Genomic DNA, 24,946 nt, shown 5'->3' with positions numbered 1-24,946 from the left:
GGTTTATCGTTTGGTCTTCAGAGTGTGGCTCAGCAAATAGGAAACTTAAAACCAATGTATGCTTTGGAAACACAGAGGGGGAAAAAAAAATCCATTCTCGCGTGTTTAGCTTTTGAAGAAAATGATTGTTGGGCTGCTAGTGTCAAACCGCTTTGCTACATTTTCTGTAGCTAAATGCAAAGAATGCTCTGTGTTTATCATATAGGTGTGCTGCCAGTGTATACCTGCTTGATGTGCCTTGGCATTCTCACTGAGTGTTTTGCTTGTTTAATATACAGTAGCTGTAAAATTTTCTTAGTGCTTCTATTAAAATATGAGGAAAAAATGCTATTCTTAGTAACAGATTCTTTAAAGATGTTCAAATGTAGCTTTTAAATTTGGACAGAAAACAAAAAAAATCTGCTTCTAAACAGCTGGTCGAAAGGCTTCTTAACCTCTTACGTAACACTAATATAGTCAGGGTGATGGTAGGCATAGCTGGAAAATACTAGAGAGTATTGCTTTTGTGTCCCTTTACAGCTGTAATAATTTAAATGTTAATCCCACAGCACAATGAAGTAAAAACCTGTGGAACTTTCAACGCAAGTAACTCCTTTTACATCCAGAAAGAGACACATTTTGGTTTTTCCCCTTCTGCGTAAGCAGGGTTAGAGTTATTTTGGATCAGAATATTTGTAATTACAATCTTAAATGTCTTTCATATGGTCATGGAAAGTCGGTAAGTTGTGTAAATAAGATTGTGTGATGACAGTGTCGCAGTTGTAAGCAGTGTTTAGGGTTGGGTTTTTTTTTTTTAACAGCTTTCCATGCTTTTAAACTGTGCTGAGGTATACCTGCTTTCCAGAACTACGCACAGGTTTTTTTGCTTGAAATAGTATGTTTTGTTCCAGTCATTTCTATTTGTAGCTGTATTTCTTTCCAAAACTCAGAGTATTTGAAGCTTTTTCAGATTTTCTTAATACATTTTTCCCATTTCCCCTAGATATATGTGCTTAATTGTTTGGGTTTTTTTTTAATAAAATTTTAGAATCATATGAAACTCAAGGAGAATTTTCAGGTCTCCTTGTTGTTGTTTCTATCTATAGTTTTTTTTATTTTGAATTCTGGCTTTAAAAAGCCTTTGTCGTTAAAGCACTGCAATTGATTCCTGTAGTCAAAGCCCTGCAAATGATTTCTGTAAATGGTCTCCTGTTGCTTTACTGGTTGTGCCAGGAGAAGTAACTTTAGCTTAAAAGCAAAGCAAAATCTATTTCTCAAGCTCTGGAGAATACTCTTTTTTTCCCCCACTCTTTGCAGTCTTTCCCAGCTTCTTCACCCCACAGCTGTGGTTGGTGGGCCAGTTTGCCTGCCAGTTTGGCAATGCTGGTTTACCAGTGCCCATCTGTAGCATGAGCTGTGGTCCTGGCACGGTGACATCTGGAAACTCCTTGTCACAGGAATTGCAATTCTCGAGCCAGCCTGCGACGGGTGGGAAATGAACTCATGGTGTCTCAGGCTCAGGATGGGACAGCTTCTCAACCTCTCAGGCTGCGCAGAGGGATGGAGGGGCTAGCTGCCTCTCCAAACACTTGCTACAAAATGGAGGAGGGAAAGCTTCCCTTCTGAAAATCTCTTCTGCTTGGTAATTGTCATCTAACTACTACTGCATGGTGAAAGTACTTAGATTCCTGAAAATCTGCTCGTTAACAGGGAGACATTAGTTGAGAAAATGGGTGTTTGTAGAGTGTGCAGAAAATAATGGCTGTAATGGCATTTCTCAAAAATAGGAGCTATGTCATATCGATCCTCAAAGTGAAGCAGTTGCATTAATAAGTATATCGCCTAAACTGGTGTGCTGATAAAATAAGAATTAGAGAATCTTCTTGAAGATGAAATATATACTTTTAAAATATACTTTAAATACTTGAAAAAGAAGTGGAAAGGACAGGGAAGGCTTGTTCTAGCAAGCGCCCATATTTTGTATAGTGAAAGCTTTTCAGGGAGGACTAGTGGTTAACAGCTGAAATGGAAAAGCAAGAATCGGGGTATTGAGAGAAACCAAGCACCACATATGAATGCATAGGAGTAAGAGCTAGAGAATTTGAAAAATGTCTAACTGAGAGCCAAAACGGAGATCAACAACCATAAAACATTAAAATGCTGTTTGACTTGCTAAAGACCATTGCAATGATAGATAGCTAGACGTCTCCCACAAAATCCAGTATCAAACACCAGGCACCACCTGTTACTCCTGCGAGCACTGAGAAAAAGAAAAGATGCAAAGAATTTTGGTGATGTGAAGGAGGAAAAAACCTTCCTTAAGGGTGGCTGTGTGCACTGGCTGGCATAGCAAACCAAGTCTGGAGAGGATTTAACTGAATTTACAGATTGAGACTGTGTAACCCATTTGCCACATTGAAAAACTTTAGTTTCTTAAGGGACTACGCGGCCATTATAGTATTTCATCTGGAAGGAGACTTAATAGGTAGCACTGGCATTGTTAAATGTTGCTTATTTTAAGAATGCACTACTTCTAGAATCCAACTGTTTTAGATGAACTTTTGACGTGAATAGATGTTTTTGTTACTTCAAACGCCACGTTCATCTCAGACCCACGATGTTTTGTAACTGATAGGTCTGAAAGGTCCAGAATACCAAGACTGGCTCTGCTGGCTGAGTGATGTGATGCTGACTACAGCTGAAAGGCTTTAGATAACTTTTTAAATGAAATTTGAGTTTTATCCTACCTTAAATGAAAAATATTGGAGAATAAATCTCATGAGGAGCGATTGAAGGAGCTGGGACTGTTTGGTTTGAGGAAGAGGAGGCTGAGGGGAGACCTCATCACTCTCTACAACTACTTGAAAGGCCATTGTAGAGAGGTTGGTGCTGGTCTCTTCTAACAGGTAATTAGTGATAGAACTAGAGGGAATGGCTTCAAGCTGCAACAGGGTACGTTTAGACTGGTCATTGGGAAAAAATTCTTCACAGAAAGCGTGGTCAGCCACTGGAGTAGGCTGCCCAGGGAGGTGGTGGAGTCACCATCCCTGAATGTGTTTAGGAGTCGTTTAGATGTGGTGTTAGGGGATATGGTGTAGGGGAGAACTTTGTAGAGTGGGGTTGATGGTTGGACTCGATGATCCCAAGGGTCTTTTCCAACCTGAATGAGTCTATGATTCTATATAAACTTTTATAACCAGCTTAGTTTTGGTTTAATGCAAGGGACAGATTTTGGGGATTATTTTTTATTTCTTGTATAGTTAAAAGAATACTTAGCTGTTCTCTGTCGTCTTCTAAGGATCTATAAATTATCTGTACTAATATACTAGGTTATACTAAATTTCCACTACATCATTCCCTCTTGAATTTGCACTTCTATCATTCTCAATTGCAGGCATTATGAGTCCAGATGGGATTTGTTGAACCAATGTTTTTTTAAGTCTGGTTGTTGGGGTTTTTTTAAAAAGAAACTTTAAAGCAAAGAAAAATTCTTTCAGTTGCAGCCAAAGGAACAGGTGAACTTAATCCAAGCCTAAAAGAACACACTAGTTAGGGAACACCAAATCCTACATAGTTTCAGTGTGGTACGGCATTACTTTATTTCCTGAAGGGCTTGCAGTGCAGATGGCAGATGTCTGCTGGGTAAGCTGTGTTCATTGTTAGCTCCACAAATAATAGAGGGATTACTCCATAAAACTGTCACTAAGTAACATTGCCTCTACAGACTGTGGTACTTTCCAGATATGACACTCTTCCAAGCTGTTGTTTTCAACTGCATGGCTGAAGTGCTTTCTTAGCAGTTACTGTTATCAAGTGTGCAGTAATTAAAGATAATTCTAGTTTTCTTTCCTTAGCAGTCCAGCTGGCATAATTTCTAAATAGATGTTAATGTTTAAAATACCTCGTGTCCAACTAGAGAGGTGGATACCTAAGTGTGATGTATTGAACATGTAGGTTAGCACTTTTTCTAATTGTATTTAATCTTCTCTTAAGTACGGCTGTCTATATTAAAACCTGTATTATCTACAACCTCATTATTCAGAATACCTGTCCACTGTTTCAAAGCCTTCAGATGTGAATTGCTGTAAGTCTGAAACCCCCACTCTGTTTGGAGAATACCAAATCCTAAAGCAGTCTGAGGAATGCAACGAAAACAAACCTCAGCATTGAAAGAATTCTGAATTCTCAAAGACTGTGTTTTCAAAGAGTCTTATTTTTAGGTTTTGTTTTTTTTTTTTCTTGATGAACAGGTTCTTTGATTTCCCACGTCCATGTGTTATTAAAATCTTACTGTGCTTTTGCTTGGTGCATTTAAACTGGCTTATTTGTGCATCCTCTAAAGGAGAGATTCTCAGTTAACTGTTTCCTTGGGCCATTATTGCATTTCTCAGTAAGTTCCCAGTCACTGCAGTTGTGTCAGAGGAGACAAAATACAGCAGAGAGACAAGAATATAATCTAAGAATATATTTTGGTGTGACTGCTGCAGGTGAAGTTTTGCTGTCAATGGAGTTACAGTCGCTTGTATAGAGCGTGACACAAATGAGGTATCATAGTACGTAATTTTTAATGCCCTCAAACATGAGAGAAACAGAGCTCGGATAACATTAGACTTGTCAAGTGACATCAACCATCTTACATTTGTTTAAAAAAAGCTACCAAACAAAATGAAAATGTACAGCCCAACTCACATGCTAGAGAATTGGTTTGAGTCCCAGTTCTTTTTAACTGTGATTGAATAAAATACCTAATCAGATGGCTGCCTTAAGCATGCAGAGTAGGCCTGCTTACTTTAATATGGCATTGAAAGAGCTTCAAGGTAAGCAGGTGCTTCCATTGCCTTTCTCAAAGACTCCATGAGAACGGACGGAACTCAGTCGTTTCTCAAGGCTTAGGAAGAAAGAAAGAAAGAATCAGCTTGATCTGATAAAATTTTTCTAGTTTGCTCAAAAGGAGAACAAAGGCAGAATTTCTGTTGTGGTACTGGTAATGATGATCTTGGGCTTTTCTTTGAATTTACTAGTTTCTAAAGAGCCTTTCTGAAGATTGTGTTTAAACTGAAAGGCATGCAGGTAGATATTCCATCTGTTGAAAAGAAAGCATTTTATCTTTGATCATATTAAATGGAGGCTACTGGGCTGAATGCAACAAAAGTTGAACTTCCCATGTCAGTGTTTAGGAGGGGCACAGATACACTTTGGGTGCCCAGCCTGTGTGTCCGTAATGGGAGTGCCCAGCTTGTGCGGGTGCGAGTCAGCTTCCATCTCTCTTTGGCACGTGTCTGCATTACACGAAAACGTGAGGTTTCCTTTATGAAGTGATTGGAAACGGCTACTAAAAATCATGTTTATCTCAATTGCTGCACGCTGCAGATGTCCTGGGCTTAAAGCAAGAGGATGGTGCATCTGTCTTCTTGAAGGGCCTAGATATTTGCAGTATCTCTGTATCTTATTTTCCATTTTAACAGTAGTTACAACTGCGGGACAGTAACTTTGATCAGTGTACAGCAGTGTCAAGTGATGATATGGATGTGTCACTAACTTAGAAACAGAAATGTATCGACATCACCGTGCAGCCTCTCTCATGTGAGTGAATGTGAAAATTAAGCATCCAGAAATTCCTAAAATACTGCCAGACGCCTCGCGAGGAGCTTTCTCTGCCTTGATGTCCAGCTCTCGCTCTGTCCACTTCAGCAGGCTTTGAAGCTGCCCTACAGTGCGAGAGAAAATCAGACTGTTCAAACACAGTCGTATTTCACATAACTAATACGTCTCTTCAGACTGAAGCAAAGTTTAGGCAGCCACTTGAATTTACTCTTCTCCATGGGCTTGACTTGCCTGGGCCAGGGGAGGGGGTACCCGGCAGGAATGTGTGGAATTGGAGGCTGGAAAAAAAAAATACGCTTGTCGAGCAGTGTATTCTCCTGTTCTGAGTGGTTATCTGAATGAAAGTGATTTCCCAGGGCATCTGGCTCTGCACATGATCTAGAACAAATAGCAGAGGATTAATTTTTGTTTCAGAAGTGAAGGATTTAGCTATGTCTAGGGGAGGTGCTGCACGGGGGGGCTGCCGGGGATAGCATTCCACTCTGCAAAGCACTTTCTGCTCAGAATTAGCATTCAGGCAATTAAATAGCTCAGCTGGCTGGGCAGGCTTAGCTCTCTAAGCACTCAGCAAAGGTATTGGGGAAGAAAAAGAGTTAGAAACTTACTTGCTTATCTCTCTTAATCTGTATGTTGTGTCTTTCTGCAAAGTTCAGTGTCTGTAATGCACGCCTTGCAATTTAGACTTGGAATGTTGTTGATTAAATTCAGTATCAAAAAGGTAATGTTGAGTTAGCCAAAGCAGTTGTAATTAACTTATTCTGTTCTTTAAGCATGTGTTGATTTATTCTTCTAAATAGGACGTAATTAGTGTTCTTTCTTCCTCGTTCTCCTTTCTCCTTCTCCCTCCTCCCCGTGTAACTTGGGAAACAAATTCTTATTTAAGTGTGATGTTTGACCTTTTGTGTTATTTATCAAAATAATAATCTCCAACTTACTTTCAAAGCTTATTAAAACACAATTATAGTTAACGTGGGGGAAAATGGCTGCTTTTAACCTCAAGCAAATTTTGATTTTGAGCCAAGCTCCTCAGACACCTTCCTAGTGGTAGTAGTTTTCACTTATTTATATTTTGCTTGAAAAAGACAAGACTTCAGAAGAAAATCTTTAATGTCTTCTATTTACAGCTCAGTCCATTTCTTAACTGCCTTTAGAATACATGTCACTTGGAAGCATGAGCTTCTCGATCAGCAGTAATTGAATCCTGGGATTATTTGTTTTTTAAATTTGGGAAAAACATGTTGTTGTATTCTATCTTTTCAGTATTCGTAACAGTTCATTTTGAGCTTCTTCTGAAGACCTAGTCTACCATCCAGACAATTTGACAAATGTCTACTGAAGTGGCTTGATTTATTTAAGTAAGGCATTTTAAAATAATTTCTTCAAAAACACAAATATGCCTCATTTTCAATAGAAACTGGAGATGGGGAGGGAGGTTACTGAAACCATCACATTAATGATTATTAAACAACCTCTACTGTCTGGTCCTGTCTCCTGCTGGCTTTCAAAGCACACAGGCAAATTGAAGTGCAAGGTGTGGATGGTTACATAGTTTTCACCAAAATATGTATTCCTAAATAGTGGCTTTTACTTGGTCTTGTGCAAAATGATCTTGTTCCTGTGCATCTCAACCATTACCTGTTAGCTGTGAGCTAGAGGCTGTCAAATGTCTATTCATTTGACTTATATTTTGGTTTAATAACTGAGCAAGTATGTAACTTCACTCTTAAATTTCTGTTGAACAAATGAAAGTCCATCAAAACGTTCTGATCAGTGTGTTGTGAAAGATGAAGATGAGAGAGGAGCTTTACTCATTTTAATCTAAAGATATTTCTGAGCATCTGAAAACACCGCGGCTCTATAAGCTTTGCTTTATTTGTTTCTTCAGGAACGTCCCATATCCATCGAGAACTTGGAGCATGGCTATGAGCAACGTCAGTGACTCTGTGGTTCTGAGCAATGGCAGCATCTTGTCAAATGCTACTGGCCCAGGTATTGTTGCAGCTAATGATGGAGATGTCGCGGTCCAACAGCTCCCATCCAAGGAAACGCCAAGAACAAAAGCGAGTCCAAATGGCTGCCTGCAACTTAATGGTACCATCAAACCATCCTTTCTGCCTTTAGACAACCAAAGAACTCAGCAGATGTTGTCGCAATGCTGCCACCCTTGTCCATACCATCATTCTTTAAGTAGCCATAATAACAAGCAAGAATGTCATTCAGTGGTTGGCAGCTCAGCACCATCTCCTATGACATCGTGCTGCATGCAGCCACCTTCTGAGTATTCAGCATCTATTTGCCAAAAACACGCCCCCATATATCAGCCTGCCTGCTGTCTTCAGCCCTCCCCATCCTTCTGCCTTCACCATCAGTGGCCTGACCATTTTCAGCATCAGCCTGTGCAGCAGCATATAGCCAGGATAAGGTAAGCAGACTGCATTATTTCTTAGTTCTCAGTATGGGTGACCTCTTCCATAACGATTTCATTTTCTGAGAAAAGGAGAAGATTAAAAAGGAAGATGAACCAAATTTCTTCCCCAGGGTTTTTACAGGTTAATCTTTGATGCATTACCAACTTTTCTTTTTTTTCCCCCATAAGAAACCCAGTCAGGAAATCAGTTTTGCTGTACTACATGAATATTCCTGAATTAGTTCATTCTGGAGGGGAAAAAAGGCTGTGTTTTCTGTTTTTTCTTGGGGATTCTTTGGAAGCTCTTTTATAAAACAGAGTGTACACCTGTATTGTGTGAAACAAACCAATATAGAGATAGCTAAGAAAACACTGAAAGAACAGGTAATGTTTGCATAGTCTAATCAAAACCCATATTTCCTCAAAAAGATACTTTCAACGACTCTATTCATAAGTGGTTTTTCTTTGTCAGGTTAGCTGGTTCGGTGAGTCTCCCCTGTGTCCTTTCAGTGTATGTATGTGGTAAATTTCAAAGTTGTGTTCAGATTGAGAAATTTTGAATTGTTCCAGGTTTGAATCCTTTCTATCCTCCACTTCATATGAACTTGCCTCTTCACATCTGTTAGCTTTGGAGTTCCAGGGACAGTAGTCCCAGCTACAAGGAGCAACAATCACAAGGAGAATCTTCTCAAAACTACTGGTCCTGGGCAAAATCAGTCATTCCAAGAGGCAATTTCTGAAAATCAAATCCCGTGTTGCAGTAAGACACTTCTAAGCTTCTACGCAAGGTTATTTTTTTTCTGAGTTGCAGTTGAGCCAAACTGGATGAATTTTCATTGGGGTAACGAAAGCTGCCCTTCTCCCTGCTGTCCAACATCTGCATCGTTGCTCAAAAACTTGGAGCTACAAGTATGTCTTGGTCAGTTATAATGATTTTGTCTTGATGAAATGCATGAACTAACTTTAAACTTCTGAGAATAGCCGACTGGGACAAATATGTAATGTGGAAAAAGTCATAGTGAATAAAGCTTTTTTCCTTAAAAAGCAGATGAAAATAGGGATAATAATACAAAGTGCAAATCAGCTTTCCCCTGCCAGTTATTCCTTTTACAAATGGAAAAAAATCTTAGTTGTTGGAACTGCTTACACTCAGACATGGGTTTTTCCACCTCATACTTGTTTAAATGTTAAGTAGAGACGAAAACTCTTATGTAATTTTATATGCAAAGGTATGCAGGAGGCTGAGCCGTTACAGAAATCAGTAAGTCATACTTTTCAAACTGTCAAAATGGGTGCACAAATTTCACTGTTTTTCTCCCTGTGCAGCAAGACAGTTAAACTTCATCTGTATTCCATAGTCTTGAGGAAGGAAACAAATGTGATCCGTAACTTGTGTTTCTGTTCTTAGTCCAGAAAAAAAAAACAACAGTGAAAAGTTCTTCCAGAAATGGTAAATTACTGTTTTCCATAGTGCTTCACAAATACAAAGACTTTGTTTGAACTGCTCTGATTGGGATCTTGAGCTAAGATTTTTTTTTTATCTTGCACTTCTTCACCATGGTGTACATTTGTACATAAATGTATGTAAATCATAAATAATGACGTATGGTAAATGTTTGTCTTGCTTTTATCAGTCAAAAGAAGGCTATAATTTGACCTTTAAAGCAGCTGTACTTAATAACTCAGCTATGGGCAATAGCATACTCTACATATCCATGTCAAGGGGGTACTGTTTCATTTCTGGACTTCTTTCTAGCTAAGGCAACTGAATTTTCTTAGCGAAAAAGATACTTGCAATATGCCTCATTGGTCAGCAAATTAAATGAGTCCATCCTTTAAAAACCACCTAGCTTATGAGTGCTGTTACCAGTTCTTTTAGCTTTAAACATATGGTAAATAGGACAGGGGTCCCAGGCCATGTTGGGGAAGCTGGACTTAGATGTATTAGAACTCCTTAAACTGGCTGTGGCTGCATTAATGGACAATGCATATGTGTTATTAGCATGGAACCAAAGACTTCTTTTCTCTCTGAGTATTTTACAAGATGTGTCTAAATGCTATAGTCTACAGATGGTAAAAACAGGGAGCAACTGGATGCAACCTTGCAGCTGGATGGGTACATGCTCAGGAGGAAGCACTCTCACTGGTAGTTACTTTGCAGTGCTGAAGAGAATAGGTGACAAATGTGTATTGATTTGTCACATGCTCAGATAGCTTTCTGTACACGGTAACGCTTAGGTCTCTGATATTTTCATGTGATCTCTCTTCCACACTCTAATTTTATTTTGAGCCTATAATCTGCACAACAGCTTCTTCTCCAGATATCTTTCTTACAAGGCTAATTGGGAATCATCCAGCTTTATAACGTGTGCATGTTTTAACAGGGTTGTTTAGAATGCAGGTTCTCATACGACGCATAATTAAGTTCACGTGTAGTGAAACTAGCTTTCATTTTGGTACTTTGCATTTTTAAAACTTGCCTTCAAATATTGTTACAGTTTTAAGTTTAAGGGGGGAAAACCATGTGATTAGATAGAGGGGGGCGAACACTCCTGCAAACTCTATCGCTAATGCATACAGCTCTGGGCAGGTAACCAATTGTTTCAGCACGACAGGTTTTGTCAGGTTTTGAAGCCCAAGGCTTAACATTTGTCAGTGACCTAATATTAAAGGAATGTGGCTCTGGTATATCATTGCGGATTGGAGTGTATAAAGAAGACAGATTGAAATAATGCCACGCTTGTCCTATCCTCTTAAAGCTGGCTGGATCTGGAATTTTGTGGAGTATTCACCTTTGAAGTTTAGACTAAATTACATAGAAATGTCATCTATACACCATAACTTGAATGTCTGGGCAACTGGTAATTTTTTCAGATTGATGCGAAAAGCTTGTAGCATGAAAGAAAATATTTTTAGTGGCTGGTGGTTTACAATGTGATTGTGGCAAAAAAACCTGGATTGTAAAAGTAGGTAAAATAGGTCAACTCTTGGTCATAATGGTTCTGATGATTTTTTAGGTATTTTTCTGAGGCTGGAACATCTTGAGCAAAGTTTTTTGTGTTACTTTGTGCATATATTTAAGATGTAGTTCATCCAAACATGTTCATACCTCTCTTTTTTTTTTTTAGTGGGCATAATATCTTGACTGCATAAACACTCCCTGGGAAATTCCAGCCATCTCTCCATATCAGAATGCAATTGTTCAGAGATTTGATTTGCTTTCTGACGAATAGTTTCTAAATTTACCTGTTTAGAGCATGGTACAATTAGTTCTTTTTCTCAGGTACTATTGGAAGATTTTTATTTTTTTTTTCCACCCTGCCCCTTTTGGGGGGAGGGCTTATGTTGAAGTAACCCTTTCTGTCTGAATGCACTTAATGTGTCTGAAGAAACCCGTGGGGCTTAGAGCCACTGGGAGGTGGGTAGTTATTGTCCCTCCTTTGCTGCCATCTGCTTCTGTAATCATCGGCAACCTTCAGCCAATAGGCAGTAGAAATGAGGAAGAACCACTAAGTGAGGCTGTTAATCTGAAGAAGTGGAAGAAGCATGAAGACTGATGCTTGACAACTGGAAGCACTGAGTTAGGAGTCACTAGGGAGGAGTAAAACCATGCAGCCCAGCAGCATGTTTAGTGGGATGAAAGGAGGATAAAATAAATAATGAAGGGTTGCATATTCTAACAGAACTAAAGACTAAAGAAATGTAAAACCAGAAAACTCTTAAAATCATTCCTGGTATTTTTCAAAATCTGGTGTTTATATAGGAATGTGTGCATGTAATTAGGAGCAAAAGAGGGAGAATATGCAGGGATCATTCAGTAAGTCGTCTCAGGGTTGTGGAAGGCATGGGGTAACAGTGCTGTTGCATGGCTATTGTCTCTGGTACCAAATTGAATTGCTTCTCTCAGACTTGCATGTGAACTTTTTAACGGGCAACACCACTTAAAAGCTACCTGTATCCTTGCTAATCTTGATGCCCACTCTTCTGGAATATCTCTTTGGTGATACAGTTTAGAAAACTTAGGTCTATGGACTTGCAGACAAAAGGTAGGGGAGAAGAGGTCAGGGAGCTGTGAAAGAACCAATGGTGCTGCTGATAAGGACACTGCTCCACGCTGCCAACGCGTGTAGTGCTTGCACTTCTGCAATATTAAACCGATAAATTCATACAAGTACTTTTGGCTCAGCATAGACCTGCTCTGTGTCACCTACCGCTATTTACATTTCAAGACTATACCGTTAATGCTTTTGGTTAGAGCAGATAGGTAAAGAGGACTATTTTGAAAAGCATACGAATTCTTTCTGGTAATAAGACAGGATAAAAGGACATGTGGGATGATCTCTCTATGAACATGCAGTCATCTCAAGCTAGAAAACAAAACAGTTCAAAACCTCACAGAATCGTTAGTTTGGCTAAGATTTAAGACTTTATGTAAAACGCTCCGCACTTCCCAGCAGCCTAGTTCAGAGGTTTTAGCTCCCAAAGGTTAATTGCTGGATTCAAAGTTTTCACTTGCTAGACCAACTTATATTCTCAGCAAGGCAAAAACCATAGTACTTCAGAGTCAGGAAACTGGTAAAGCATTAATATCTTCAGACTTATGGTACATCTTCCTTTCAGTTAGATTTAAGCCTTCTTTTGAACTGTTTTGGCATTGCAGATTTATGGGATGGTTCTGGGATTTTGAGTTCTACTGTATCTCAGGGAGTTCTGTGCCACACAGTTTAACCAGTATTGCAGACATACTTGAATACTTACACTTTAATGAATACTTTAAAAAGGAGATCTATAAAAACAGAAAAGCTGTCAAGTGAGGAGAGAACATTATGGCTGCCTCTTACCCATTTTACATTTACCTTCTAGTTAGCATAAAGATTAGAACCAGAAAGAAATAAAAAGCTCTTGTTTTTTCAAAAAGCAAGGGAATGTTTGCCAAATACCAGTCTTAATAACAAGCCTTTGTTATGAAACAGCTCCCTGCTTGATTCCAGGAAAAGGATAATTGTTATCTAGTACATTCTGCGTGGCTTGCAGAGATGATTATGTGTATACATGTGCATACAATATTTTCAAATATTCTCATTTCAGCAACATTAACTGTTCTCAAGAACTCCTACATGGAGTTTTTTAAACAAAGTATTTGTCACCTATCTGAATATTTTCCATTTTGAAAATTGTTAGCTTCTGCTGTATTTGATGCATTAAAAGATACTTTTATTTTCACTTTTTATATGAAATGTGTACTGATGTCTTCTGTGCAAAATGCATATGCATATACTGTGTTATAGAGTAATAAAAGAGACTTACTCCCTTTCCCTAGGAAGATTAAAAATAGATAACGTTAAAAAAAAATCCTTTAGGTCAGATTTTTGAAGGTTGTTTCTGAAACTTTTTATCAACCTTTAGCAACTAAAAGGCAAAAGCGGTTACCATCGCTTCGTTCAGTGTTCAAGATGTTGCAAGTATCTTGACTCATGCTGTAGACCAGGAGTTCCTGTGTGTTGGTAACTTCTATGGAAAGAATACAAATTCTGACTCTATTCTCATGTAAGCCATTTATTCCATGCTAAAATAGGAATTCTTTATCCAGTGGTTTCCCAGAATAAAGAGGCTGGAGGCACATGGGAACCACAAACGAGATGCTCCCTTTCATGTCACAGCATTAGCAGCCCAGTGGCGTATTTGGGGCTTTTAATGTAGTTGAAGAAAGGAAAGGGAATGCGTAGCAGTCTCATGCATCCTTCTGAATCTGAGTCCAAATGTGGGATTCTCTGTTGTGCACGTGTGGAAGAAGAGCTCTCCCTGCAATTAAACAGATAAACATTTTCTTTCTCCGCAATAATTTTTCATGTCAGTCAAAAATTTGAGCTGTGCTCTCTCTTTTTTTGCTCATTGTACTCTTTTTTTTGCTTTTAGTCTTAGATTATCCTGGAGTGGGGTACCTTTAAGAGGTGTAGTCTGGTTTTATTAATTCATTTACCCTTCCCATGATAATTATTGTGCATTGTTAGCTATACAGACAACATGCTGCACTTTCTGTTAGTCTTGCACAGGGCTGAAAGCAAAGGGCTGACACGCAGAGACCGGAATACAAAAAATGCCATTTATAATTCAGCGTCTGACCGAATTAAAAATAACACACCTAGAAAAATACTAAGTGCCCTTAAAAAAATGAAAATCATTCATTAGGCAGTCCAAGGGATTTTTGCAGGCCTTTAATTGTACTAATTAAGCATTGGTATTTGTCTAGACTTCAGATTGCTTTGAAGCAAGCGTTTTTGCAATAGGAAGGTGAGACTTGAGAGGTTCCTGCTCTGGTCTGAGTGCAGCTGAGTACCAGCCTGGCCGTATTTTGACCTTTTGTCTCTGCCATTTACAAACTCCAGGTTCTGTGTGTATGAAGATGAATTTCCCATGCCCTGTATCCCTCACCTTTCCTTGAACAACAGAAGAGCTAGTACTTAACTAGCAATCTGCTGGGCCTTTGAACTGCAGTCTTCAGAAGACATAAAGCTGATAATGTGAGGGGAATTAGTAAAATACATGGGTCCTTTCTTTTGTACTAAATTGACTGGAAAACCAGCATCAGCTGTGTTCACTCTTGGAAAGGACTAATTGGTGTGTTTTTTGAGATGACTTTTAAAACTGAGCATTTACATGCACATATTTAGAAAAAAAAAACCGTGGCAGAACAGCCAAAATGATGGCAGTTTGTTGGAGTGTTTTGACCGTGTATAGTTGTTCTCGTGCACTTTTCATTTGGGGTAGGTTGTGATAAGGTTCAAATGTGAAACAAGACAATACTAGACAACAGAGAGCAAAAGTCTAGACTACATGTGGCCAGTGACCAGATTTTCGGCACTCTTTAAGAGATGGGTTTTGAAAGATTTGGATATCCCTACTTAAAAGTTTTCAGTCTTCCTTATGATGGGGGGAAAGTACAGGGTGAGGAACATCGACTTTGGAAAGCTCTTTGTTAGTTGCCATAATTGTCTCTAGCTCCTTCCAAAATCGCTTGTCTTTGCTTTCTGATGATATTTCAATGTCGTCTTCATCTCCTAGTAAGTGAGAATTGATGTGCATGCTTTTAAGTAGTCAGTGATGCTTGAACAGTAAAACATAACAAAAAAAAAAATCCCAAACACAAGAGGGAAATTCACAGGACACCTGAGAAATTTGGCATTACTTTTGCTATGTTAAGATTGCAGTGAGATTTCAGCACAGCATATCTGCTGAATGAAGAAATCTCTTAAAGCCTTGACTATTAACGCAAGATAGAACTGAGATGGTACCACTAACGGATCAGTACAGGTAAGGGAAGCTACAGGTAGAAATCCTAAGTACAGATCTTATTTTAGAAAGCCTGGCCTCTCTATTTGGAAATTAGTTGTTTCTTTGGTTGGTTTTTTAAATAAAATTATAGATAGATTGGTGTACTGGACTAGAAAGGCTTACAGGCATCATTTCTCCAACTTTTCCAGTATTTTCTGTGGTGTTAATGGGGATACCTTTCTGCAAAATTCTTGTATTGTATTTCCAGTCTGTAGGATGGTTAGTTTATTCAGTCAAGTGGATGAACTGTTGATAACTTTTTGCTGAACAGTTTTGATTATATTAAATCTGTTTTATAGTCTGTTTAATCTTGCAGTGCTTTTTTGGGGTCTTAGCTACAATACTGAAAACCTTTAAATGTTCGGTAAATATTCCCTTTTTTGCCTGCTTCTTGCTGAGTGAACAAAACAAATTTAATCACGGGAGGTACAGGAGGTGATGTCGCGTTATATATATACAGTTTTTCATCTATGTCAGCATAAGCTGAAGGACCTTCTTTGTGTAACTACTTACTAAATCCTTTAAAATCTTTTAATTGTGTTGAATATGCACTTGTTTTATATCATGTAAAAATTATGACGCTCAAAGTGACTAAATTCAGACATTGGAACAGCAGCTCAACACCGAAATGTATGTTCGAAGTTAAATTTAGAACAAAATTGCTTAAGTAACAGTATTGTCATTTGCTGCAAGAGATGAAATATGTAGAAAGATAAAAACTAGCATTTGTCCCCATAGTCAGTCTAATAATTTGGAGAAACTTGTAAGGGCTTGTAGACTATCTTCAAAAAAGCTCTCTGGTCAAAGGAGGTTTTCTGAGAGCAAAACTGAACCCCCCAGTGGCTTACATTCACAAATTCTTACATCTGCACAGGAAGGAAGACTGAAGCATGTACCAGTTGAAGCGTGATATAATGACACTCTGAAGTCTCCGTGCTCCCGAGACAAACTTACATACGCTTAATGTCAGTCATTAATGCCTATAAGAACATGGATTTCAGCCTTTGTGGAGAAATACCTTGATAAAAATAGGTGCTCTTGTACATCTCTCTCATTCTCTTTGGTGTCACAGGATGGAGTTTTTCTTGTGTGTATGTTGTGATTTCTTGGGTCATGTTAATTTCCTGTCTGTCAGAGAAATACAAGATGGGACCATGACCTTGTGTTGCTCCATTCAACTGGGAAGTGTAATAAAAAAAGCTTTGAAATAAAATATTTCTAAGAAAGGAACTTTTTGCCAGTAAAAATGCTGAAAACTACTCTAGTCATCATTTAAATCCCAGAACGTATCTATTAATTTCACTGTAATTACCAAGAAAAGAAAAAAGACTAATGGTTTTAGACTTGTGAAGGATCTTGAAATAATATTAGTCTGCTCCAAATTAGCTGTTGGCTTGTTTTCAAATAATGATTCATGGTGGTGTTTTACTAAGCCTTTTTTATTGTCTTGAATAGTTCAGAACTTTTGTTTAACTTGCCAAGCAGTACTATATGTGGTCCTGCCCTTAGTGCTTCAGAAGTTAAAGGAATATATGTATACAGCTTCAATTAAACCTTTTGAAGAAGAATATACTTATATATAACTTTGCCATTTAAAGCTGGGACAATCCAGTTTAAGTATGTTTGATGGCAATTTTCTTATTGACGGTTTGCAAACTATGTCTAAAAGTGGCTACACTCATTGGAGAAAAGCTTAGGGAAAGAAGAATAGAAGAAAAATATTTGTGGGGTGTATATTAGGTGGCTCCTTCATACACTGTCAGACTTTCCTACGAAGATGGTTTCTTTCCTGTTCAAGACAAGTGAACCAGGTAGACGCTATTAAGGAAAAGAGCCAGCTTTCCTAGCAGTTGATAGTATTTAGTCAGTTGTTGAAGATGAAAGAGGGAAGGCATTAGAAGTCAGTATCACAAAAATTAGGTTCTAAGGAACCTTAAACAGAAAACTTAAGTAAATCCTGGGCTCCTACACGTATACCATCCATATGGAGCAGTGAGGAAAAGGCGGGGAGGTGGTAGACAAACCCCAAACCTTGTAGGTGTTTATGGGAGCTTTTCAATTTCAAGTCATCTGCGTGCTGTAAATTTATAGAAGTTTCAATTTTAGCCAATAACGAATCATACTGGGATACTAAACTTATGAAAATAACTTCCAAATGAAAATACATATGTATAGGCTGTCAATATGGTTGCATTGATCTTTTCCCATCTCTGTTGACTTGATGGAAACATATTTTCCTGTTGTATGTTGGCATGAGCTGGAAGCTTGTGATTGGGAGATGTCAAAACTACCTGTTACTTTATTAACCTGCTTTGAAAAAAGGTTTAATACTGATTTCATAGCAGAAAGTAAGTGAGCAAAACCTTGACTTAGTTAAGTATATAGGGTTTGCCACTGACATTCAAGGAATCTGGTTTTTACCCAGTGTGTGTGTTGTAGGTCAGTAAAGCATACACTTTTATGCTAAATTTAAATCAGATAGAGCAAGAATCACTTGGACAATGATTTTATGGTTGTTAACACCTTCCTTACAGTTGCTTTTCTGGCAGAAAGGCAACAATGTTTGCTCATACTTGCTGTGAACATAGAGCAGATCCTCAATTGGAACTGAAGAGGTAGGTAAGAATACAAGAAGAGCAAACCAGAACCTTTATAAAGCTTGGTATCTCAACTTTAAAAATCTGAATTTACATCTATCATACAGTTGTCAAGTAGCATATTGATTTTCAGTCTCTCTGCTACAGAGTGCTAGTTGCTTAACTTTATGCATAAGAATAGTCTTAGCAGAAATAATTCCTAAATATAAGGTTAAGCAAAGCTGCAACATTGAGACTTCACACTTTTTAATGGGATGAAATAGCACTTATTTTCAGATCATCTCATCCTGATAATCTAGAGAGAAAAATACAAAATCCTTTTACATTGTTCCTTGACATGCGAGAGAGAACAAAAAGTCTTGGCTTTTTTCTTGCTTTCAATAAAACCTTAAAAAAAGCAACTTATCAGAAAACTGAATTCTCTATCATCTTTATAACATCCTTCTGTTGTGGGTTGTCCTTCCTTTATAGATGTAAATAAGTAAAGCTAAGTGCAGACAAATACAGTAAACACTACATGTTTAAAAAACATCTAGAGAGACTTCATGATTAGAATCAAGGAAAGCTTTACACATCATAGTGAGAAATTAAATTGGGAGGCTTGTAAAAAGTTTTTTTGGCAACTTAATCTGTTGGATTTGTTGTCTGAGTGATTGTAGTGATTGTAAAAATGGTAAAGCACATAGGCGTTATACCTGATATAGCAGTAAAAGCTAGCTTGATATTTCAGAGCATTTCAAATTGTTCTCATGGGTCAATGACATTCTCAAAACACAAGGATTTTCTTCGTCTGCTGGGATTTAGTTTGTATTGTAAGTTCTAATGGAAGGTGTACAATATGATGCATATCTCATCTATCCTGCAGGGATTTAGCTTATCCTTGAGCATAATAATGACAAAAAGCTATGTTTTATCGCTTCTTGTAACCAGATCTACCAACAAAGGGAATAGCTTCCCTCTGGCAAAGTAAAGCACTGAGGTTAAACACCTCATAATCCTTGGACAGGGAAGTCTTTATATTGATTTCCCCACACCCCCCCGTAAGTACAGCTATATATTGTAACTTAACATTTTTGACTCAAGTGAATCTTTAACTTAAAGGGAAGAATGCAAAACTAGGTTTTCTGCTATTGGCTTTTTAATGATTATTTTTTGGTATCACTATATTTAGACACCTGCGGTATACAGGCTGCTTCAGAAAGAAGATATAGTTTGTGTCCTAAAGAGTACTCTGGGTCACGAATATGCTGTGTGTTTTTGTGGATGTGATTTTATTCATATCAAGAGAAATAATACATCCCTTTTATGAATACCTGCATGAAGAGAGTAGAATTAAGATTATGCGAAACAGTTGGTATTTGTCTATGCTTCCAGAAACTGAAGGTGTTACAGGCCTCCTGCAATGTCGACAATTTTCATTTATTCTGGATGCTGTTCTGCTGGAGCAGTTGCCGTGATTGCTTCTCCTGCTGTGTTATCTGCAGTACTATTAGTGATCACTTACAGCCCTGTAACAACTACTTTATGATAAATAGCTGTAAACTATACATTTCTTTTCAAAATCTTGTGCAGCTCAATGCCAAAACAAAGGAGACCAGCCAGCTGTCCAGTTAGTTTTCTCCGAATGACTGTCTGGAAAATTGGGCTTTTCCTAATCTGTCAAGTTTCTGTCAGTGACCATTTCCGTGCTACGCTTCCACCTGGGTTTGAGCCCTGAAATTGTGGTTGGCTGTCACTGTTCATATACAGACATCACCGAGCATGAGTCTCAGCTGGATTTGCCGAGGGATGGCATTTATCAGCAGCCAGTACTTTTTCATCTGAGACCAGTTTCTGCAATGAAGTAGGGAAGGTGGTTGCAAAGACTGGTGCGTATCTTTTTGCAGTGCTTCCAGCCCATTCACCTGGGAGTTCATAACTCATGAAACATTGCTTTGAGCCATGTAATGTCCAGGTAACATGAAGATTATAGAACTAGATTTAGTAATATTTGCAACTTCCAAAAGCTTGCCTCTTCATCGTGGTTCTTGAAATTAGGACCGCGCTCTGTTATACCTATGCCAATCTACTAACTTTCATGAGAAAACTCATTCAGGGCTATAACTGAAAGGACACGTTGGCTTCATTGAGAACCTGAGGGCAGGATGTGCCTGAGTGTCATGGTGTGTTCCCCTTCAGGAAGCTGGAGCACTAATCGTCTTCTTTCTCAGATTGAAAAATATGTAAAACAACAGTATTTTTTTTAATACGTGTGAACTGCCCTTATTTAAGTTGGTATGTACACAAAGGCACAAATGTTTTCTATTACCTTGGTGTTAAAAATACTGAGGTTAAGTGCCCATTTAGACTGGAGAGGTGAGTATTAAAGCTGTCGTAGTCCAGTCCAAACTGGTGCCCTGATCCATTCTCCTGATACTCATTATTTCCTGCAGTAAACCCTTGGGTATTTTAGCAGTGGTTTTTAAAGACATCGTTCCTCCTTTTCACCATATTGCACAGCAGGATGCTAGTTCACTAAATACATTTCATATCGAGAAACCTCTGGGGCTTTTAACCAATCTAGTTGTCCTTTCTTGATGTAGTTTCTAATTTTATGGTGCTTGGTCTAAACTTGCCGTTAGGAAAGGACAGGATGAAGCAAAGCATCTGTTGAATAAGGACTGAGACTTGTAGTAAATGGTGGTAGAATAGAGCCTGTCTTTTTCTTCCCCTTTCTCCCCCCGTGGTGCATAGTACGTATTAGATTTTAATCAGCGACTGTAATTTATGTAATAACTTGGTTGTGCTAGTTCCGTCACAAACAACTGTGATTGTCACTTTCCACTATCAAACTTGTGAGAACTAAGTACAGAGGTAATTTAATACACAGATCAGCTTGGCTTTTGTCCCAGCACAATTACGGAACTCACCATTTCTTTCTCATGAAAACTGATGAGGATTTTTTTTTTCTGTCTAGACTTTTTTTTTTTGAGGTTAGTGGTGTTATTTAAACTGGCTAACTGGAAGTATAATACTTCAAAAATTAGACACAGCAGTGTTAATTAAATGGGAAAGATCTGGTTTTGCCATGCATTTCTGTATTTTAGAGCATAACTAAAGAATTTCTTGGGCATAGTTTTCAGGGATAACTTTTCCTATTGACTGATATAATAGAGTCATCACAACAGCTGCAAGGGATTGGTTACACTGCTGGAATTCACCGGAGTGTACACAGGTTTTTTTAATGCATGCCTTTCAAAACCAAACAGTTTGATAGCAGGTGTGACCTTTAACCCTCCCTAACTTTGAAGAACTTAATCATCATCATTTGTTCAGCACTGAATATATTTTGCAGGTGGAGGAAACAGAGGGAAATGTAGTTTGGTTTTGATGGGAAAGGGAGAGGATGAGGAAGGGTTGTGTTGGTATTTTTACCTCTTTTGTGCCCTAGTTAATTTTTTAAGTTCTATCTAAACAGATTTTATGTTCTCTTTAAGATGATCTGTTTTGACATATGGTTGCAGAGACATAAATGAAAGACAGCAAAAAGTTTGAAGAGAGGGATTTAAAATGTGCACATTTACTAAGGTTTTGCATGCAGAAGGGGCTGGAAGAGCTGTGGAAAAAGTGAATATAGAAGAAGATACATTGAGAAGGTGCCTGCATCATCCCCAGAACGGTATCAATTACATTTTGGTCCTTCCCAACAAATGTTTGTCTCACCAGCTTTTTGAGGACCTCAGATGATTCTGTGGCAGTTCTGTACCTCACTGTCCAAGCATACCCTTTTATTTGGGGGATTGTGTAGTGATGTGGACATGGCGCTCTGGATGAACCAGCTAACCCTTTATAGAGTCACGGAGATCACAGTAATGATTGTTCAAGGATACAGAAGGCAATTTTATCTGCCAATGTAAACCTGAATTGTCATATAAACCTTTATATAATTAGTATAAACCTGAATTACAACAGCCTGTACTAGTTGTTGTTCTCGGATGGCTGTTGGTTGTGCCAAATAGTTGTATGGTATCGTTGCTCATGGCAAGGGCATTACGGCACAGGCAAAAATGGGACTTGCTTTCACAAGTGACTCAACATATGTGGAAATGCAAATCTTTACAAATAAAGCTAGGAATATGTTTGAATTGTCTTACTAACATTAAATGTGTGTGGATACACACACATTTCTCTCTAAACTGTAAACCCAAGAGTGAATGCTGCAATTACAAAAATCTGTAACCTGACTCTGTAGCTTTGTCCCCGTTGTCATACAGGCCCGGAAGCACGCGTTCAGTTTGTGCTCCGTGTTGGTGCTGAATTAGCCCATGAAAGGGCTTCTCTGTTTAAGCATTTCTCTTCACACAGGGTCCTGTCACTGCTAACTTCAGATTCAAGTTTAGTGAGTTCTGTCTTCAGTACCTACTTTCTTGTCATGCGGTCTAGCCTTAGTTGAGAAAAGTTGGGTTTGTGGTTGAGGCTGTAGATAGGACAGCGAGAAGTCCCCTGAGCCTGCCACAACTTCTTTTCAGCCTCAGGCAACTTACTGTTGCAAAGTGATTTCAGGACTCAGTTATTTGGGTTTCTGTACATTTTGGCTGCTGATGAGTCTGTTCTTGTGGTGGTACCAGAAGTTTTTGGTATTAGTTGTAAGATTGAGTATGTTCTCAATGTGTGCATCTTGGACTACAAACTGAAGGTTGGTGACATTTCATAAATTTGGTCTTAATTTTTGTGGTTGGTTATTACAGAAAATCCTTGTCTGTACATTTCCTTAATCCTTGAGCTACTGCAACTGCAGATTGTTTATTTTGCTTTTCTCCTCCTTTTCTCCAGCTTCTCGGTGGCTTCAGGGAGCAATTTTTACTACTATGTACCACCTACGGGCATGTCCCAGTTAGCAGCTCTGCTACATTGTCAGGTTGGAGCATTTCCAGACAGCAGTGAATTACAGCCGATAGACATTTGCTTTTATACAATTCTTATTTCTTATAACAGTTAAATTAATATGGATTTATATTTCTTGAGGAAATAGGTATATTGGATTTGTATTTCTTGAGCAAATAAATATATTAGCTTTATATTTCTTGATGGAATGTTCCATTGGAGTTATATTTATGTGCTATGTCGCTTGAGAGACATCATGAATGAAGGTGAAGAGTAAAAGAGGGCTTAGCAACAGCGTTTAGCTTTGCTAGTTTAATTTGTTTTTCCATCCCCTCTGCTGAGGAAAGGGATAATAGTAATGGTCACATTTATATTAGTCAATGCTGCTGATTACATTTTCATCACCCTTTTGGTATCATGGTTAGTAGTAGTGCTTTGAATATATGCCTGAAGTGGCCTGTTACTGCGTTTGCATTGGATTATACTTTTTGTTTGGTGTAACAGAGCATGGTGTTTCTAAGGCTCAGTTTTATGTGGATTATGTCCCCTTTACCTTTACAGTTGCTCAGAGTTAGAAATATCACCTATTATGGGCACAGCTGCAGCTACCTTGAGATGAGGGTGATGGGATACTGGCCCAGGTTGCCCAGAGAAGTTGTAGATGCCCCATCCCTGGAGGTGTTCCAGGCCAGGCTGGATGGGGCTTTGAGCAGCCTGGTCTGGTGGGAGGTGTCCCTGCCCAGGGCAGGGGGGTTGGAACAAGATGATCTTTAAGGTCCCTCCCAACTCTAACCGTTCTGTGATGATGCCAGCACGTTTTGGTTCCCTAGGATTGGAATTTCAGCCCAGCGTGTTGAATCTTATCCTTCGAAGGATGGCAAATCTAATTCTTGAGCACTGAATTAAGCTTTAACAGTGTGAAAATCTGAGGAGTCCAAAGGTGGAGCTGTTAATCCGATGGTGTGAAAGTATGCAAATTTTTACTCTTTTGGAGACCTCAATGTTCTATTTTATGCAGTCAGCTGTTTCTTAAGTCATTGGGTTTGATACTTTTTAAAAGAAGCAATATTAAGTATGTCCTTGATGGTAAAACAAGCCCATAAATTACATCTTTGGAGTGATTGTATGTTACAGTCATAGACAGGAAATTCTTGAAAGGACTTACAGATGCTTTGTGGGAAACTTTTGTTCAGTGAAATTCATGTGAAACTTACTGATCCAATAGCTAACAAATTGAAGTGCTCCCTGAACAGCCACAGATATGAATAATTTGCATTTGAGTTTGTGATCTCCTCATCAAAGTAATGTTGTTCATATTAGAATGACAAAAGGTACCTGTATATAATAACTTTTCTATGGATTTTTTGTTATTTGTTAAAAATCAATTTCCTGCATTATGACAAGACAGAATTTATGTCCAAAATAATTTTTTTAGCTGGATTACGAAGGGCAATTAAGAAGGTTCGTGAACTGCAATGTCAGAATGTGGTGTTTTGGTTGTCTGTTCCCATCATATGCAAACTTTGTAATGGTTTTCAATGCTGCTGAATTTTTATCGCGTTAGTTTATTTGGTCTCTTGTTGAAAGCTGGAAGGGTCTTAGATAGTAATCCCAAAAATCAGCTGCATAAAATGTCACTTTTGAAAACCCAGCTGTCTGTAGCTGTAATTATTCTCTGAACTACTTGTTTGCAAAGACTTCATTGAATATGATTGTATGCCTTTTAAAATAATTCATATTCTAAAATATCTGATTTTTATAATTTAGCTGCTTATCCATGTGTGGGAAGAATTAAACAAAATTGGCACGTGCTTGTATATTTCATGTATTTTCAATTATTCTCTTTTTCCTCCTTCCAGGCCAGCCAGACCATTCAAGTTACCAAAAAGGTAAGGTCTAATACTGTCACATGGGAGGTTTGCAGAATCATAAAGGCAGTAGATAGCATGATGGCAAAACTGCTATTCCACACACAATGCAAGAGTAAGGAGTGTTCAAGAAAAATAGTTGGCAATCAAATTAAAGCGGATTTAAAAAAAAAAAAAAGGCAAAAGTATTTCTTTTTGCAGTGGGTAGTGAATTTCTGAAACTGCCACAGGAGACTGTGGGGGCAGATACCATCAGCAAGTTCAAACAACATTTAGAAGAATTGATCTGCAATGGG

The 24,946-nt window shown here is 38.3% G+C and overlaps 1 protein-coding gene across 4 annotated transcripts in view; it reads left to right on the top strand.

The window, feature by feature from the left end:
• The window catches only part of DISP1 (dispatched RND transporter family member 1), an 88,040-nt gene that overhangs the window by 46,802 nt on the left and 16,292 nt on the right, over positions 1 to 24,946 (top strand). For 3 of the 4 annotated variants that reach the window (XM_063328231.1, XM_063328232.1, XM_063328230.1), the window contains exons 2-3: positions 7,469 to 8,005; positions 24,642 to 24,671. In XM_063328231.1, coding sequence (XP_063184301.1) covers positions 7,500 to 8,005; positions 24,642 to 24,671 — 536 coding nt within the window. In that variant the 5' untranslated portion in view covers positions 7,469 to 7,499. Of the gene's footprint in view, positions 1 to 7,468; positions 8,006 to 8,801; positions 8,900 to 24,641; positions 24,672 to 24,946 lie in introns of those variants that run through there. The other variant, XM_063328233.1, reaches the window with a different exon arrangement.

This window comes from Chroicocephalus ridibundus, chromosome 3, assembly GCF_963924245.1.
Source record: "Chroicocephalus ridibundus chromosome 3, bChrRid1.1, whole genome shotgun sequence".
NCBI classification, from domain to species: Eukaryota; Metazoa; Chordata; class Aves; order Charadriiformes; family Laridae; genus Chroicocephalus; species Chroicocephalus ridibundus.
This window is presented reverse-complemented; position numbering and strand designations above follow the sequence as displayed.